The 18,036-nt window shown below is 52.1% G+C and overlaps 8 protein-coding genes across 8 annotated transcripts; 6 read left to right on the top strand and 2 right to left on the bottom strand.

The window, feature by feature from the left end:
• Positions 1 to 234: 234 nt before the first annotated feature.
• Positions 235 to 2,128, top strand: VTN31DRAFT_4050 (uncharacterized protein; the record flags this gene model as incomplete). Its single annotated transcript, XM_069404396.1, has 4 exons — positions 235 to 283; positions 336 to 753; positions 803 to 1,245; positions 1,305 to 2,128. The coding sequence occupies 4 exons, from the start codon at positions 235 to 237 to the stop codon at positions 2,126 to 2,128; spliced, it is 1,734 nt and encodes a 577-aa protein (XP_069261373.1).
• Positions 2,129 to 2,308: 180 nt separating this feature from the next.
• VTN31DRAFT_4049 (uncharacterized protein) lies at positions 2,309 to 2,974 on the bottom strand (the record flags this gene model as incomplete). Its single annotated transcript, XM_069404394.1, has 2 exons — positions 2,309 to 2,604; positions 2,698 to 2,974. The coding sequence occupies 2 exons, from the start codon at positions 2,972 to 2,974 to the stop codon at positions 2,309 to 2,311; spliced, it is 573 nt and encodes a 190-aa protein (XP_069261372.1).
• A 2,205-nt stretch (positions 2,975 to 5,179) lies between these two features.
• VTN31DRAFT_4048 (uncharacterized protein) lies at positions 5,180 to 5,490 on the top strand (the record flags this gene model as incomplete). Its single annotated transcript, XM_069404393.1, has 2 exons — positions 5,180 to 5,267; positions 5,339 to 5,490. The coding sequence occupies 2 exons, from the start codon at positions 5,180 to 5,182 to the stop codon at positions 5,488 to 5,490; spliced, it is 240 nt and encodes a 79-aa protein (XP_069261371.1).
• Positions 5,491 to 5,750: 260 nt separating this feature from the next.
• VTN31DRAFT_4047 (uncharacterized protein) lies at positions 5,751 to 8,642 on the bottom strand (the record flags this gene model as incomplete). The annotated part of the gene is made up of 5 exons (XM_069404392.1): positions 5,751 to 5,853; positions 5,910 to 7,945; positions 7,992 to 8,285; positions 8,342 to 8,461; positions 8,517 to 8,642. The coding sequence occupies 5 exons, from the start codon at positions 8,640 to 8,642 to the stop codon at positions 5,751 to 5,753; spliced, it is 2,679 nt and encodes an 892-aa protein (XP_069261370.1).
• A 594-nt stretch (positions 8,643 to 9,236) lies between these two features.
• Positions 9,237 to 9,688, top strand: VTN31DRAFT_4046 (uncharacterized protein; the record flags this gene model as incomplete). The annotated part of the gene is made up of 2 exons (XM_069404391.1): positions 9,237 to 9,517; positions 9,577 to 9,688. The coding sequence occupies 2 exons, from the start codon at positions 9,237 to 9,239 to the stop codon at positions 9,686 to 9,688; spliced, it is 393 nt and encodes a 130-aa protein (XP_069261369.1).
• Positions 9,689 to 10,613: 925 nt separating this feature from the next.
• Positions 10,614 to 12,442, top strand: VTN31DRAFT_4045 (uncharacterized protein; the record flags this gene model as incomplete). The annotated part of the gene is made up of 3 exons (XM_069404390.1): positions 10,614 to 11,420; positions 11,472 to 11,836; positions 11,884 to 12,442. 3 exons carry the CDS (start codon positions 10,614 to 10,616, stop codon positions 12,440 to 12,442), a joined length of 1,731 nt encoding a protein of 576 aa, XP_069261368.1.
• An 879-nt stretch (positions 12,443 to 13,321) lies between these two features.
• VTN31DRAFT_4044 (uncharacterized protein) lies at positions 13,322 to 15,413 on the top strand (the record flags this gene model as incomplete). Its single annotated transcript, XM_069404389.1, has 2 exons — positions 13,322 to 13,539; positions 13,613 to 15,413. 2 exons carry the CDS (start codon positions 13,322 to 13,324, stop codon positions 15,411 to 15,413), a joined length of 2,019 nt encoding a protein of 672 aa, XP_069261367.1.
• Positions 15,414 to 17,093: 1,680 nt separating this feature from the next.
• Positions 17,094 to 18,021, top strand: VTN31DRAFT_4043 (uncharacterized protein; the record flags this gene model as incomplete). The annotated part of the gene is made up of 4 exons (XM_069404388.1): positions 17,094 to 17,339; positions 17,389 to 17,654; positions 17,708 to 17,864; positions 17,920 to 18,021. The coding sequence occupies 4 exons, from the start codon at positions 17,094 to 17,096 to the stop codon at positions 18,019 to 18,021; spliced, it is 771 nt and encodes a 256-aa protein (XP_069261366.1).
• Between the last annotated feature and the right edge of the window lie 15 nt (positions 18,022 to 18,036).

Here is an 18,036-nt window from a genome sequence, read left to right as displayed (position 1 = left end):
TGTGCGTCCCAGAACTGTGGGGAGTCACGCGACTCTGCGCTAGTCCTAATCCGGACAAACATCAACAAATGGACCAAACAATTCGAGCACCTGCAGTCATCAAAACTTCGACTCTCTCGTGCACGCCATTCATCGATGCGCTCCACGCCAGCAATTCCAATCGACTATTAAAGCGACCGACGACTGTCACATACACATCTCCACGCCTTACGCCTGGTGACGGGGTGCTTCAAGATGGCGCGGTTGAACGATTTGCCCGCGCCAGCAGAATCTGTCGAGGCTCGTACGTTTGCTTTCATCCCGCGAAAGGTGATTTTAGCTGACAGCATCTTCAGTCAAACGACGATTCGTGAGACAGAATCGCGAAATTGCCAGGGCTAATTCCATTCAATCGCTTCGGATACAGACTTTGGAAGCAGAAGTGTCTCATCTCCTGCAAGAAAATGCCGCGCTGCGAGAACAGGTCATTGCACTCACTCAGGATATGGAACGGGCGGATGCTGCACGCGATTTCCGGAAGGAATTTAACACATACAAGGAAAAGGTGGCATCAAAATTGGAAGAGCTCAGCACGCTGGTCGATGACATGGGCGCGATGCCGGATCGCTTTTTTGGGAAGAATGCGCGCAAGCCCGAGGTCAGGGGGTTCCAGCAGCCTTCAGCTCCGGTGCAGCGCATGACCTTTCACGGGGAGGAGGACGGACGACTGCCGGCCATTATGGAGGATAAATACTTTCCAAGACGCACACTAGAGTAAGGGCAGTCCGCGTCTGCATGCCATGTCCCTACTGACCGCTTCCAGGCCGCAGGAGATTGAAGATGCTCGAGAAGCAGCAGACGCCGAGTCACCGTCGATCGGGTCGCCTCCGGTGGCACATTTGGACGTCGACCGAAGTCCAACTCCGGAATCTGAGCCTGCTAGTCCGGATTCGCCGAAGCCGGAAGCCGTAGTTGGCGACCAGGATTCGCCCTCGCTTTCACGGGCCACAGTACCTTCTCCGGAACAGCTAGTCGTTCCCAGTCCAACAAGAAGAACGGTCCGAGATCTTTCGACGAATAGCAAAGCAAGCGTAAAGTCGGGGTCAAAGAGGAAATTCAACGCAGACGACGACATCTTTGGCTCGGGGTCAGCCATCACTGATGACGACTTTCAGTTCTCCCGCGCATCTACGAGTTTACTTCGTGATTCTAGTCCTGTTAAAGAACCGAAGAGGCCCCAGCCGAAGCGAAAGGCTCTCGAGCCGAGTAAGTTCCACTTTTTTTTTTTTTTTCTCATGAAACAGAGCCCTAACGTAGATTATCAGAAACAACAAACATGCCATCTCCGAGGAAGAGGCTCAGCAACAAAGACACTGAAGAGCCAAAGAAATCTGCAAAAGGCCTAGAAACTGAAGATGTCAAAGACCCCCCGAAGCTCGCAGCGCGACCAAGCAAGAAAGAAATCACCATCCCTCCGGCTGGGCAACACAGCACGCCAAAGACTGCAGACGTGATCCTGGGCGACAGGCCGACTCAACCCGAACAAGAAAACAACACGGATCAGCCTCCAGTAGGTCCCGCTGGCCGGCCGGCCAGACGATCGCGGCCGGCCATCAGCTACGCGGAACCCAACCTACGCGACAAGATGCGGCGGCCTACGGACGAATTGGTGGACGCTGTTCTTCCGGACAAATTCCGACGGACTTCACAGATTGACATGAACAACAACGACTTATCTAAACCCAAGTCTAATAAGAGATCATCATCATCATCATCATCATCATCATCATCGAGTTTCAAGGAGAATTCCACAGTTCCATCGACAACAGACACAGCGGCGGGCGAAGAACAGACCAGTTTCGAGGGTCTGCCGGAACTGCCCAACAGTGTGATCACCAATCGAAAGCGGAAGACGCTGTCTGCGGTCAAAGATGACGCGTCTGACGAGTCGGCGGGGGACACCGCGATGCCGACCAAGGCCACCAGCACGCAAAAGACGGCCGCCAATCGACAGATGCGTCGACATTCGTCGAACCCGAACAACGGACAAGACTCGTTACCAGAGTCAATCGATGCGGCGGCGGAGGACATCATGGGGACGAAGCGCAGCCAGCGCGTGGGGTCACGACGACGGAGTATGATGGTGTAATCTTCCTCTTCTCCCTTTTTTTTGGATTGCTGCAGTGGGTTGAGGTCATGGCGTTCGGCGTAATGGTTGCTGAATACCCTGGAGAAAGAATAATACGACATGATATCAAGTAGCTGTTTTTTTTCCCAGTGTCCAAGGTAGTAGCGCAGCAACAGTCGTAACCTTTTAAAAGATTCACCCTCACGGCTGCTCCGTCTTGATTGTCCCCTTGTTGACATTATACTTTGGCATCCTCTCATACGCATTCGGACTCGGCCTCCTCTTCGGTCGACGACGATGATGATGATGACCACCATGTCCCTCATGATCATGTCCATGCCGCGCTCGTCGCAACCTCCGTCGCGCATCCGCCGCCGCATCATACCCGGAGTCTGACGAATCACCATCAGAGTCGGAATCACTATCCGACGACGATGACGACTCTTCCTCGGAGCTGCTCTCGGTGGGGTTGTGAGGTTTATGATAGATACAGCAGACTAGACGACGCGCACCAGCCCGTTAGCTAAGTCAAAGCCCTTTCTTTGTGTGTGTGTTGGGAAGGGAAAGAAGAAGGGAAGACGAAGACCTACCCTTGGAAGATTTCCGTCCTAACCCTTCATTATTCACGACGCTTTCATCCCAGCGGACTCTCGGTCGCGCCGCTCGGGCCGAGTCTTGCTGTTGCTCCCGTCCCTCTTCCCGGGAGGCTTCAGGTTCTTCCTCGCCACGTAGACGGAGGGTTGTTCCCGAGGGAAATGGCAAACGTGTTGATGGTACCGAAGGAGTAGCAGCGTCGGCGCGCGGATCCGTGAGGGTTGTGGTTTGGGCGGCGGTTCCTGGTGGGTGTCTATTTCGGGCGGCCGACATTGTTCCTGTTGTTGAATTGATGTGGCGATCGTAGAGGAGAGGTAGTACTCGTTCCTATGGTTCAATGTCGAATTCGTGCTGGGATCTGAGTAATAACGGCGCGATAATAATGAAGTCGAAATGCCCTTCGTCCTTTATCAGATCTGGACGTGACAAATGCAGAATTGATCGGGCGATTGTTGGGCTTCAGGCTTGGAAGCGTGGGGAGATGGCGAGAATCCTTGGATAGGGTTTGATACTGCGGATGGCGCTATGGCGGTGAGCTGGGGCAGAATCCGCTTCGATTGGGTTAAATTAGTAATTCCAGAGCAGCGCTATGATTGGCAGAGCGAAGACGTCGCCGGCTCTGATTGGTTTACTGAAGATCCATTGCCGATCTGTCGATAGCTGATTCGTCCGTTTTCTAGAAGCTCAAGTTCCTTGCCTTTTGACCTGGAGAGAACAACCACTCCATGATTTGTGCAAGATACTCCGTATGTGATGTGAGTAATTGTCTGGCACCTTCCAGTTCATTCCTCGATCTTTGATGTACTCAGCCTCTGCCGATGTGCGACCACCTTTGTGGCGGAACCTCTCTGTTCCTTCATTTTGACCTTATACTTCCAGGTAGCTCAAGAATTGGCATATCCTGTTCAAGTTCACTCAGACCAATGGCCTCGCCGGTTTTGATATAGCTGGTCACAGAGCAAAGTGTTTTCGAACACAAGATGTAATAACTCCAGTGATCTATTTCCTCGCGTATCCAAGAGCTTCATAAAGCACTTGATGTCGGCAGTTGAACCTGGGCAGCCCAACAACCACAGAGTTCATGACGGGAAGAATCTGGATGATTAAAGCTCCTTCAAGCGACGGACGACCTGACTTTGATATGAATGTCCGGATCATAATCTGGGGTCGTAATTCCCCTTAAGGCGAGAATCAACCGCCCGAGATTCAAACCCTAATCATCCCCCGCCCACCCTGGTGGCCTTTTTTTATAGGTAGCACACTGTTCTCCGCGAACAGCAACAAAAAGACCATCTCGGAAGGTCAGATACAAAATGTTTCCTCTTGAATCAAGGCAACCTTAACTCAATTTATGGAGTGACGCCGTCAAACACGATCTGCGTCCTCTTTCCATCGAGGGATTTCAGCACTCTGTCAACGACGCCCTAAACTCCTAGTTGTTTGAGGCAAGGCCCGTGTTTCAGAAAAAAGATCGATGCGGGAAATTCGCGTGGTTGACGATTATGCGGGATCAGATTCAAATCCTTGATGGATCGACCAACGGGCCCCCCCGGCGAGTTGGAATTGCCCTCGTGTCAGCTAACCAGTCTTCTCGCAGAATGACTGGATATTCGATATCTATGTCAATTAATAATACATGGTAGGATCCGAGGGTTTGTTTGGGATGAGAAGGCAAGACAGGGTCATGGGCACGTTATATAGGCCACTGCTCAAAACTCAAAAAGGTACTGTAGCCGCAGACTGCTGAAGCTGAAGCTGGACCCCGTGGCATGGATCGAATGAACTATCGGCAAAATCGAGAGAATGTATACTCTGGAACCGCAACAGCAACGGGAACGAAGGCCTTTAGCCCCTCCTTCGAGCGGGTTTGGTGTATCGTCGAGTGTATATTCCGTTACAATACCGTAATTTCTACTCCCACGAGGTGTTCCAGGGTCTTCCACCTCTGCGTCTAGAAAACCAACTTGGGTCGAGACTCATACCATTGTGTAACCGCTGAATGCAAGGGGTTCTTTTTCTCAAACAAAGATTGTGGTTTCACTGAATGAGGGACTGAAATGATTGGAAGGGTTACTGTGCATTGTGCACCTCCCAACCACGTCTCAGTTCCGTCGATACAATACCGTTACATTTGTCCCTCCCAGCCTATTCTAGGTTAATGTCGTCATTTTCGAACCAACCCCTCCTCATGCCGAGGCTGCTGCTCATTTGAAAACGGCCAAACAACGCAACGACAGAACAACAGATCGACGCGGCATATTCGCGTAGTTACCCTCCGTATTATATTACTTTTCAACTTCTCCGCAGCCGGTCCTACTCGGACAGACATATATACCAATTCGACGACCCTGCTTGTTGCTTCTGGGTAGTCGAATCATTCTCGAGTCGAACCTCCCGGCATAAAAACATAGTAGGAGAAACCCTCACAACTCACACACGCGGTCACGCCGGAACAGAGGAAGAAGAAAGAACCAGAAAATGTCGGAACACCGCTACAAGTTCAACGTCTCGATGAGCTGCAGCGGATGCTCGGGTGCCATCGAACGGGTTCTGAAACGGCTTGATGGTAGGTAGATGGGGGACCTTGTGGTTACCTAAGTCGTTAGAGGTTCGGAGACTGACAGCATATATACGCAGGCGTCAAATCGTACGACGTCAACCTCAGCGCCCAGACGGCTACCGTTGTCGCGGAAGATTCGCTGTCGTATGATACCGTGCTGGCGACGATCAAGAAGACGGGCAAGACGGTGCTGAGCGGCGAGGCGGATGGGGTTGCGCAAGCAGTCTAAGAGTTGGATGATGGGATGGATGTCTCTCGGGCTACGACGCTTCGTTTTCGTTGATGGCATATTAATTGTTGGGCTTTCTTAGCGGCTATGTACATGCTCTCCATTGCATCAGCAATGACACGGCGGAATAGAAATGGCTCTATGGTATGGAATAGGGGGTATCATCAAACTCCCAATGTAATCACGACACCGACGAATATCAACGCCATTTATATGCAACTCCTGTCCTGTACATGCGCCTCGTAGATCCCCATTTACAGTCAGTCAAGGACGATAACGGAGTTTTCAGCCCGCCCGCTTCCGTTCACTGATGAATGCATTTGCGATGATGATTGCTCGGGCCACTCAAGGCCAGACTCGTCCCTAGCGATCGTTAGCCTATGCTTCCGAGTAAACATGAATGTCGAAGGCTCTCATACTGAGCTCTGAGCGTTTTCTCTCGTTCAAACTTATATCTCCTCACTGCAGAGGCCGGTAGACCATCTCTCCTCCTACTCGGATAAGGAGCATATCGGCTAGAGTCACCGCCTGCATCTGAAGCTGGAATGGGGACGTGCGTTCGAACGCGATAAGCCTGAGGCGCCGTTCGAGTGGTCATTGTGTCTTCAGTGTAATACCCAGCCTCCGTCTTGTGTTCTCGCTGATATGGCCAAGTCTCCACGACTCTAACGTCTGGAGCTCGAGATTCCTGAGCATCAATCAGCCGTCTCTCATTCTCGTACAAACGGGCCTTGCTTCGCCATGAAGGTCTGTCCAAGTCTAGGTGTCGGTTACGATCCCAGGTCGTAACATAGCGGGTTTCTGCTTGCCCTACATAACGGGCGTCTACGACAGACTGCCCTTCAGGGGCATAAGTGAAGTAATGGACGGCAGGCCGCTCTGCAGTTTCCCACATGACTCTGTCACCGGTACCGCGGTACACGGGCTGAGCTGGTACGGACGTCATGTCGGCTCGCAAGTGAGCACGAGGCGAGACTGGGACTGCTTCATGGTGAGGAACGGTCACCGGCAGATGGTCATGGATCGCAGCATTCGGTCCAACGGCATCAACAGTGTCATGAAGAGGTCTTGGCTCATACGATGCATACCTCTGACTAGGCCGCCAGAGGTTATCTGCACCGTAAGGGTAGTGCCCGCCGGGCGAGGCTGGGGCCCGCTTTCCATGGACAGAATCTTGGCCCTCTAGCCGCCGTCGCTTCGGGGCATCACCATCATCCGTTAGATCGATGACGTTGATTCCACGAGACAAATCATCAACGCGGCGCCCAGATGACCTTGGGGAGTTCTTGAGCGGCTCATCTGGCATCGTAGTAAAATTTCTGGCCTCATCCCCTCGTCGCTGCATCACCAGAGAAGAATCCGGAGCCTCAATCGACGGCAACACCACATGGCTGCGGGGAGATGTCTCCATATCCTGAGGCGGCATGTCTACAACATCATGCACACGCTTCCTTGGGTTATCCTGTGTTCGATGATAAACACTGGGACCCCTGGCGAAAACGGGCTCTGCGAGCCTGTCCCAATGGAACGCCGGGTTACCAGAGGATGATGGGACCTTTTCAAATACTGACCCATCAGGGAAATGCAAGATGTCCGGTGGCCGTTGTGGAACACTGGCTCGGCTCGACGTACTGTAACTAACCTGTTGTTGTGAAGTTATCGCACCTGAGGCACCCGTGTGATAGACATCTACGTCCCGATAATCCGGTGGCTCTCGGTAATATGGCCCATTTGGGGTCGGAGCACGCCTTTCTAATGGCGGATCGACAATGTGCCTGGCCGGCAGGATTTGGTAATCATCATCCTGTATGGGTTCCAGTACTCTCCGGTCGGCTTCAAATCTGGGGCCTTGAGATGGCATGTACGCCCTCTGGTTGGAGCTCAAGGATTCCATTTCGGTCCTTCTGGAGGTTGAAATCCGCTCACGGTAACGGTTCATGGCTCGATCCCACGCCCGATACCGGCTGAAACCACGGCGATCCACTTTCGGGTCCTCAGACCTTGTCATCGGCCCTTGTACGACGCTTATTCTCTGGTGTGCCTCTTCTTCAGAAGCATCCTTGTCATCCTCCTGGGCTGACTGCATGTTGATTGGCCTCGTTTCCAGGTGATCAGCGGCTGCACTGGCGGAGACAACCTCAACGCTGGACTCCCTGTCAGTAGAGGTGGACTTCTTTTCTTGATCCTCGTCTGGTTCGTCGTCATCCTCATCGTCGATTACGATGACTTCACGGAACACATCCTCAAGTTCCGATGACCCGTTTTCATCATCGCCGCGCCATTGGACAAGCTTCTCCAGGGTAGCTTCCTCTACCTGACGCCTGGCTTCTTGGAATGACGTTTTCTTCAACAAAGTGTCATAATCCGTGTACATGTGCCGAATGTGGGCAACGACCGCCAACTGCGCCCGACGCGCCAGGGGCAGTTCTGACGCCGTTCCCACTTTACGTTGCCCCTGCGCAACGAGTTAGACAGTAGACGTAAAGGCGCGGGCATTCTACCTTTTGAAACGCAGTGGTGATGATCTGCGTGAGGTCCTTGGCTGGGATATTGGGAAAAAGATCTAGAATAACATCCCGCGCTTCTGTGTTGATGGTGGTTTGAGAGGCCTCAGAGTCAGCCCGCTTCATGCCAGGCCTCATATTGCCCAGTTCACCGACTGGCACGACTCTCCCTGTGTTGTCAATGTAGACATGCATATCCATGCAGACAGTGGCGACGACAGTACTGGGAAAATGATACCCGATGCGATGGACTTGTTGGGAAAGACCGTGCAGTTTGTGGTGAGGCGTTGTCTCCCCCGCTCCTGTCAGTTTGATAGTCGGGTCGGAGGGCAATAGGCGCAACTCACAGTGACAGCATAGACCGTGAGGCCACGGTTGCGGCATATTTCCTTGCACGCACTGGTGAACTGCGGATTTCCTGCTGGGATGAACGTGTAGCCTTCTGGAGGTTCGGCCTCAAAATAAAGCTGCATGCAGGTTAGAGTTCAAGGACGGCATTGGAATCAACAGAGCAGGACCTACAGTGCTTCGTAGTTTCTTCTTTGCCTGGGTGATACTCTCGATGATAACCTTATGTTTTCGCAGTTTGCCCCTGGCCGCGCTGCCCGAGCGTCGGCTCGAGGCAACCTGCCTAGTGACGCGTGTCATCCTTTCACGAGGGAGCTTCAGACTTTGCAGTTGAAGACCATGCCACCATGCCACGTTCCTTCGACGTCCACGCCGCGTGAACGTATCAACTCTGCCATCTAGCTCCCATTATAGCTAGAGCACGAGAAAGATTCCACAAGCGCACGGAGAGGTTCCAAAATTACGAGACGGGAACTGAGCGGAGTACTCTGATGTACATACTCCCTAACCCGCACAGCAAAGGGCGAATCCGAAACGGAAGGCAATCTCAGAAAATGCAGCATCCAGGCGTGACCGAGGCCGATTCCGACAGTGAGTCCTTCATGTCAACGGGTTGTGGCCCTGTGGGAGACCTGGACGATGGATGCCCAGTTTGGGGAAGAACCTTGTCTGATTCGGAAGATTTGGTCAGGCGTTGCTGGTTCGTCGCGCTTTGATTGGTTCAAGCTGGAAGGCAGCCAATCGGACCATGACTTTTCTCAAGACACATACACACTAAACTGGTTTAGGTAGGTAGATACCGTAATGGATCTGTTTTCGCGACAGTTTTGTCCCCAGCTTTTGATACCTGACATTCAGAGACTGGGAGTGATTCTGCAACTCCAGCTCGAAAAGATGGCTGGTCCGCAAACAATCCCCCACGCCTATCGACACTTATATCGTAAAGGCTTGCAGGCTATCAGATACGCCAAGCCCCAGCGCTACGTGCTTCGCGATGTTATCCGTTCGGCTTTTCGATCAAGCCCGGCGTCCGACTTCGATCCGGACAAGGTAGCCAGAACACTGCAATTTTTGCAACACGCCGCAGACTGCACGGGATTCGAGCACAGGATTGTCAAGAACTTGCTGATGGTGCGTTACTGGGAGCGCCCAGAAGCACAGGTACACAGAAGCTTGTAGGTGATCCGGCCGAAAAAGAAAAAGTCTGCCAAAGCAATGTCACTGATGGGATCAGTATGCTGGAGAGACTCACTCCTGAACATGTTTACTTGTACAAATCTACAAATAAGCATATCGATGAGACAGTAAAGATGCTGAATGAGACCCTCGGCACCTGTCTGCGATGACTTTGCTAAGCGGCGACCGGATGCGGATTGTCAAGCGAGCAATGGCTCCTGGTTTGGCCCAGTCGCATTAGTCGCATCCAGTACTGTCGGGTGGCTGCAATGCCATGATCCTTGCAGCAGCATCAGCTGTGACATTCATGAGACAAGCGACGGGAACACTCGACACTCCGTGGTGGTGCAGACAAGGAGGGTCTGTCAAGGTTCTTTTTGAATTCATAATTGTGTAGAGGCTACAACTGAAGGACAGAGTACCGTCTCGGCTCCGCTCGATCATCATTATTGGGGATGAGTTCCTAAGGGTCGGGGAGCCAGAGACCCTCCGACAATGAGCCATTGAAAGCATAATGGATGTACGAGTCTAGAAAAGGGAAAAAAAAAAAAAAACAAGTGTAGAATAGTATTCTTGTCCCAGTCATCGCCATTGCAGCAGCAACTTGGATCCTTTCACATGAAAGTAGTTCCCATGCATAGCATACTACATTACGGAGTACAGTATTGGAATAAAGTTTTTGATCTTTGTCTGCGGGGTGGCTAAGAATATTCATTCCCTCTCCAGCTCCAAAATCATCGGTCGAGAATTGCTCATGAGAGAATTCATCTTCGAGATTGCCATTGTTTTACTAGTACTCCGTACAGTAATCCCAATCAACGCATCAGCTCATCTTCGGTGGCGTCAACCGCGGACCGCTTACATGAGCACCGAGCCACACTCGTCGTCTCCGACTCTCTGTTCACGTGGAGTCGCCAACTCTGCAACACTCCACCAAGGCAAGATCCATCGATGAGAAATCTCTCACTCCGTTTCAAGAACCTCCGGTGAAATCCAGTTGTATTTTCCTGCTGGTAATGCCGCCTCAGCGCCACAGTCGCTGCCTGTCGAACCGCTGGGGACATCTCGCGAGTCGAGGAGAGGGAGGTGTCTACAATGGTACAGGCCACACAATCGCACCACCAAGATGCAGAGGGGGGTGAACATCAGCAATTGCGGGAGCTGCCCGAAGATGATGGCATGTCCGAGTTGCGGCAGCAGATCCACGCAATCAGAGATAAACAAGCGAGCTCGACCGAAAAGGCGCGATTGATCCATGAATTGATGACCGCGAGCTACTACAAGTCGTCCCGATCAGTTCCCCGCTCTCAGTCGCCGCCGGCTTCCAGGTCACCACAGAGTCCATCGACGCCAACGAGTCTCCGCAATCGCCGCTCTACGGACAGGCTATCGTTGGGCCCGGTTTCTCCGACCCGGAGGGCACGCATCCACGAGGTGTATAATCTATCTCCTGAAGATTTGGAGCCAACGTTCTTCCCACATCACGCTCATGAGGATGGGAACAAACCTGCACAGGAGGACTCACGGGGCAACGACGCCCCATCAGATGACTCCTCTGGCGAGGACGAGGAGGAAAGCATATTGGGCTGTCAACACTATAGGCGAAATGTCAAACTCCAATGCTACACATGTAAGAAGTGGTACACGTGCCGCTTCTGCCATGACGAGGCGGAAGATCACACATTGGAGAGACGAAAGACCGAAAATATGCTCTGTATGGTCTGCGGTCTCCCTCAGCCCGCGGCACAATGGTGCAAAGAATGTGGGACACGCGCCGCATCGTATTACTGCGGCGTATGCAAGCTGTGGGACAACGACAGCTCGAAGAGCATTTATCATTGCCACGACTGCGGCATATGTCGCGTCGGGCAGGGACTCGGAAAGGATTTCGTCCACTGCAAGGTAATTGACTTCCAATGATGTGCTTTGGCATGTTTCCTGACAATGATGTAGACTTGCGGCGTATGCATTACGATCTCTATTCAGAAAACGCATCGATGTATCGAGAAGTCCACGCAGTGTGACTGCCCTATCTGCGGCGACTACATGTTTACATCGCCCGATACCGTGGTTTTTATGCGGTGTGGGCACAGTATACATCAGAAATGCTATCTGGAATATTCGAAATCCTCCTACCGCTGTCCAATTTGCAGCAAGACTATCATGAATATGGAAGCCCAGTTCAGAAATCTCGATCGTACTATCGAAAGCCAGCCAATGCCTGCCGAGTTTCGGGACACCAAGGCACTGATTCATTGTAATGACTGTGGCGCCAAAGGTGCGGTTAAGTACCATTGGCTGGGGTTGAAGTGCGACCTGTATGTGCCTTGTTCTTGATTTCGGAGGCTAAGCTGACCTTGCGCAGCTGCGAGTCTTACAACACAGTGCAAATCAGGCTCCTCGGTGCTGATGAAGATGGCTTGGAGAACGAAACGTTTTCTCGAGTTCGATCACCCCAAGCAATATCTGGAAGCTGCGAGGCTGGCAACCTGGCTGAGTCTGTCAATCAGCGGGCCACTGAAGTCCTCCTTGGCCCGCCGCTGAGCACGTCAGTCGAATCGCAGCCTTTGTCTCGTTTCCCTCGCGCGCGAACCATAACTCCGAGAGTAGGCAACTACTTTGAGATGTCTCGCGAGCGTGAGCGTGACTCGTCATGGTCGCCATCGATATTCTCTCGGCAGAGCGCAGACGAGAACAGCTCGACGGGGTTCTGGGCCAGCTCGCCCTTGGGAAGATATTCATTCTTCCGACGGGGCTGGAGAATCATCAGTGACGATGACAGCGATTTTGAAGAGGTTGATGAAGAGGAAGAAGAAGAGGAGGAGGAGGAGGAAGTTGACGATGAACAAGACTCTTTGGATGAACCGGAACTCGAAGACGACGAGGACGACTTTGATCCGATTGAGCTTTTCGGTCATCGCTGAGAGAGGCAAAAATTGCTAGAGAGATGAAAGCACGACTTGCCTTTTGCAAATCGTATGCTAGGCGGCAAAGTCGAGGACACCTCGTTGGATGTGCTTGCCATCATCCTCGTCAGGGGCGACGTGTCGGTCCGCTGATTTGATCAGCGATTGACACGATTCATGAGATACGACGAGGGTCAGAGAGTAGAGATCTGAAGGGCAATGAAAGAAGTCTCAATCTCCGGAACAATCCCGCCGCCTCACTTTACCAAGACGACCCAAAGAAATCACCAGCAAACATCCACTTATTGGATACCTATGACATCTCAGTCTCGACGAAAGGCATGAGAGGCCATTTGGATCTTATGCATGCAGGAATGGAGAACTACATACTGTGGTAGATTATAGGTGTCCATCGATCCTCCCTCCTCTAGGTCTCCCCTCAATGTACCTGGCATGTACTCGGTAATCATCGAATCGTTTTCTTTCGTTCAAGCCTTGCTGTGTCCCAAGCAGACGTACATGATTCATCGTTGTATGAAGGATTGATCGTTGTAGGCAATTGAATAAGTTCAAATTCTTCCGGGAGTCTGAGTTTTGAGTTGTATCCGAATCCATACCCGTTTACCTTGATCGTTGGGCTTGATAAAATACGCCATCCCTGACAGGGTCTGTGTATTCTGATCTGTTGATACCAGAAGTGACTAAATACCTAGTATTTGTGGCCAAGTGCATTGGCTGGGTCCTGTTGCTGATTTTTTGGTCCACATAAAGCCTCGGTGGAGATGAAGGCGACGTCTCCGGACTCCGAACTCTCCCCGCAGAATTGATTTTGTCGATCAAGACTAGCACTAGCTCCAATGGCACCGAACGGATTGCAATTCCACTGGCCTGTTCACCATGTTTACGACCTTCCCCAGTCAGCCGTCAGCGGGAAATGAAAATGAAGTGCGCAAATCTGCTCGATCTCGCCAGGAGAGAATCAATCGATCATGTGCTGAGTGTAGGCGACGGAAGATCCGGTGCGATGGAGGGCAGCCCTGCAGCAGTTGCACCTGGTATAGGGTCAAGGATCGATGTATTTATCTGAAGCGAGCCAGACGGCAGGCATCAGCAAGGTACTGAATTCCTCTCATACCGGTGGACCTGTAATCAATGGAGATGCATCATCAGGTGCTGACCGTCATGTAGATCGCCTCACCAGCTCGCACGAGTGGCTGATGCGAGCCATCAAGTGCTGAAAAAGCTGTTCCCATCGCGATCTCCCGAGGACCTGGTGCATTTATCTCGGGAAGAACTTCTTCAGATCATGAGGAATGACGAACTTGACCGATCTTGGGAACAAGTCTCTGGACCCAGATCAGATGACCAAGGATCCCCAGAGGAAGACGACGAAGGAGAAATGGAAGAACCCGACAAATTTCGACACCAATCCACTAGCGTTTACGACGATGTCAACAGTTATTCGCTGTCTCTGGAGCGGGAACGGTCGAGTTTGGGGATCTCCTCGGTGCGATCAATCCTCCGACTCATCGTCGATCTTTCCCCCGCCGTCAAGATGAAGCTCTTCCAAGACCTGAGACTGTCGGCGCAATCCTTGAAGCACCAGACCATGTCGGCGGACTCGCCGAGTAGCATTAGATCGTCACACAGCCAAGCAGCAGTGGACGAGAATGCTTGTATTGACGCTTACTTTGCTACGTTCCATTACATCACCCCGATGGTGGACGAGCTCCGCTTCCGCAGACTGCATGCCAGTGGCAGACGCAAAGACTCGGCGTGGCTGGCCTTACATAGCATGGTGTTGGCCGTCGGATCGATTGCAGCCACCAGCCAGCGCGACAACGAGTCCAGTCGGCGATACTACGAACGTGCCCGGCGGGTCATTGGCCTCGAGATCTTTGGGTCTGGCAGCATTGACAGTCTCCAGGCGCTGTGCCTGCTCGGCGGATACTATCTACATTTCCGTAACACCCCCAACATGGCCAACTCTGTCATGGGGGCCGCGTTTCGAATGGCGTCCGCGCTTGGCTTGCACCGAGAATCCGATCCTGGCGGGACTCAGATTGCTACTGAGCCGGAAGATTCGGTCTCACCCGTCGAGACGCGTCGGAGGACATGGTGGAGTCTCTTTTGCATGGACACCTGGGCGTCGATGACCCTAGGACGGCCCATCTTTGGCCGATGGGATCCGGCAACTATGGATGTTCAACTCCCTCATACAGACACTGGAGAATTCCCCGTCCTGTCCCTGCGCGCGAGTGTGGAATTCTGCCGGCTGGCGACGAGCGTCCAGGACCGATTTGCCCAGGGAGACACCCTGTCTATCGCCGACATGATCGAGTACGATTCTGCGCTGGCAAGCTGGGAATCACAGACTCAAGCCGCCATTGTGCCGTGGGAGGGCCCATGTCCACATAGCGTGTTTGTCGCCCGAGAATTCATGAAAAACAGAAACATGAACCTTCTAATTCTCATCTACCGCCCCCTTCTCCTCCGACACGCAGCGCAGCGGACGCCCTTCGAGTGCATCAGTGACGGAGACCGGAACGCGATCCTCCGCTGTGAGGCCCTGAGCATCGAAGCTATCGACCTTATCACTACGTCCGTTGTTTCGGACCCCGTATGGCTCTGGGGTAGCACGTGGTATCTGTACCAAGCGTGCCTGGTGCCGCTACTCATGATCATTGCTTTCCCGAACCGGCCCGAGACGGCGCTGTGTCAGCGAGCGATCGAGAACGCGTTGGAGGCGTTCAAGACGTTCATGGGTATGGAGGGACATGGTACTGCCGAACGCTCCCATGATGTTGTCAAAAGCATCTACGACGCGAGCAAGTCGGTCCTTGAACCGGACGCTGGGGATCGGCAGATGCAGGGGCCTCCGGATCTGAGCTCATTGGATTTGGGCCTGTGGGATTTGGCCACGGCGGGATTCGAGTATGATTATGCGTGGGAGTCGATGCTGAATTGGGATACTGCTTTGACAGGGTGAGATTCTCTTTATTGTACGGAGTACTCTGTACTTCCATACTCGGCAGTTTCCACTACGATTGAGAGAGCCGAGTTGCTACTATGATCCTTGTGAAAGTCTAACAACTTGTTTGAGAAGATGAATTGACCGGCATCTCCCTCTCTTTGCACCATGTCAACTGATCGAATCGTAATCCAACATAGTTCGCCTTCGTTACCAACATTTTGCGTGGAAAGCTGTCCGAAAGTCTATTAGGTATATGTATGTATTCTCGACCGAGATCAAATGATCGACGCACTCCCAAGTTCGGAGTCGACCCTCCGCTAACCGAGAACCGCGCTAGTCCAGATCCGGAACGGCATATGATAATTCCGTTCCAAAAACAGTTAGCACATACGGCACTGTTCCCGGCACTTGACTTATCCGGCACGGAGATTCGAAAAGTGCGTGTTAGCGCTGTGTGGAAAAGTAATACTATTACAGTGAAATACAAAAAGATTGAAAGATTGTAACAAGTACTTGTTCTCACCACCCGTCGGGGTATCCGTACTCGGCAGATCGGGAATGCTATCTTGTGGAGGAATACATAGGTAGGTAGAAGGCCATGCCTTGGGGTTTGGCTTAGCTTTGTTTGGCTGGAGTTTCAAATTCACCGAGTTCCAGCAGAATGGATAAGCCTGGCGCCATCTGTTGTGTTTGCGCTCTTTTCTCTTGTTCCACGCCGAAAACGTTAGGGTTGTCAGGGACTATTTGACCTGGACAGCTCTCTGGCACAGGGAGTAGTAGTTTTCTAGAGCCTCATGACGCGTGGATGGGATCAATTTCTGTTGCTGTGCCCACAAGAGCTAGCCTCGAGCTTCCTGGATGCACATCCAGAAGTGCGTGACCTGAATAGGATTGCTGACGCGTGCTAATACTGTGCAAGCTAAGGAAACACAGTCGCATTTTGGACTTCACCATAAAGTATCGCTCAACAGCTCTTTGCTGAGTCGTGTTTCAAGACTGCGAGTATCTAGTACCCGAGTTGATTATGTCGACAGATTGGAAACCTTCCTCACTGCTGATCAAGGTGGCTACTGTAGTACTACTGCCTAAACGTTTCCAGCCGTACCATGCAGATGAATCTCACTAAGAGCACACCTGGCATTCCCGATGCAATTGAGTAGTAACAGGTAGGTCCTTACGAGTTTTCCAAATGGCATATGGAATCTACCTAGGTCGCTACCTGGTACCGTACCTAGGTACTACTATGTAGTAGTCATCTTGAAGCTCACGCTAGTAAGTTAACGGACATTACCGGGGTGTAAATTACCTCCGCACTGTTCGTCCGTCACACCCCAGTAAGCTCCACACCAGCTCTCCCCATACTCCGTACTCCAGCACCATCTGGAAAATCCCGGCGTCATGGATGATGGCCCATTTCCCCCGCTGATTAGGCCGTTGGCGTTGTAGAATACATACGAACATTAATGAGGAAATGTCAATGCCACCCATGCGTCTGTCCCTCTCAAGATCCCCCCTCTTCCTTCAACCATCTTCGCTAGGCCACTAAACAACAGTAAAAGCTTCAATTTCAGCGACAAAGGGAGAAAAAGAAAAAGAAGGGACAGAGTATAATCATGTCGAGCATTCGCTCGACGGCAAGGAGCAGCACGAGCCGCTGACCTTGGCCGATATCATGGAAAAACATAAGCCGAATCCATGGGGCCGGGGATACATAAAACTGTACCTAATATCGGCGCTGATTTTCCTGTGCTCGACCATGAACGGTGTGCCGCGTGTTGCGGCTTGCTGAACAGAACATGCGAAATGGCTGACATTGGTTTTGCTCCAGGGTACGATGGCAGTCTCATGGGTTCAATCAACGCTCTGCCGAATTATACCAGACACTACAACCTTCCGGAAGGTGGCTCGGTCAGCACCGGAATTGTCTTTGCAATCTATCAGGTATGTGCACGAGCTGGAGAAGAAAGGAGGGTGTTGACGGAATTCCAAGGTCGGTCAAATGGCCGGGGCTCTCTTCATGTGGGCAGCTGACTGGAGTGGACGGCGAATGCACATCTTCATTGGCGTCATCGGCGTCTGCATTGGGACGATAGTTATTAGCAGGCAAAGACGCTCGACATTTTTATTCTTGGGAGATTCTTGCTATCTTTCTTTGCAACTTTTGCACAGACGGCATCACCCTTGCTTCTCGTCGAGATTGCGCCGCCCCAATACCGTGGTACTCTGGCGGGAATGTTCAACACGCTATACTATTGCGTACGTCGCTATTAGAATGATGGGTTGTTAGCTGGATTTTCTAAGTCTCTTAGTACAGGGCTCGATTCTCGCGACGTCCGCGGTCTATGGAGCGCACCTGCATCTCGCCCACAAAGGCAATCTGGACTGGCGTCTTCCGCTGTGGCTGCAAATGGTTTGTCCGGGACTCGTCGCCTTGGGAATCTGGTTGATACCGGAGTCACCACGATGGTCTGAAGCCTGTCATGTTGCCGATCCTTAATTCCTTGCTGACATGAATTGGTAGGTTGATTGCGAAGGATCGCCATGCGGAAGCTCAGGCCTTTATTGTGGAGTACCACGCCAACGGCGATGCCTCACACCCGCTCGTGGCTTTGGAGATGCATGAAATGACTCGGAACCT

This window comes from Thermomyces dupontii (assembly GCF_041956625.1).
Source record: "Thermomyces dupontii strain NRRL 2155 unplaced genomic scaffold VTN31scaffold_3, whole genome shotgun sequence".
NCBI classification, from domain to species: domain Eukaryota; kingdom Fungi; phylum Ascomycota; class Eurotiomycetes; order Eurotiales; family Trichocomaceae; genus Thermomyces; species Thermomyces dupontii.
This window is presented reverse-complemented; position numbering and strand designations above follow the sequence as displayed.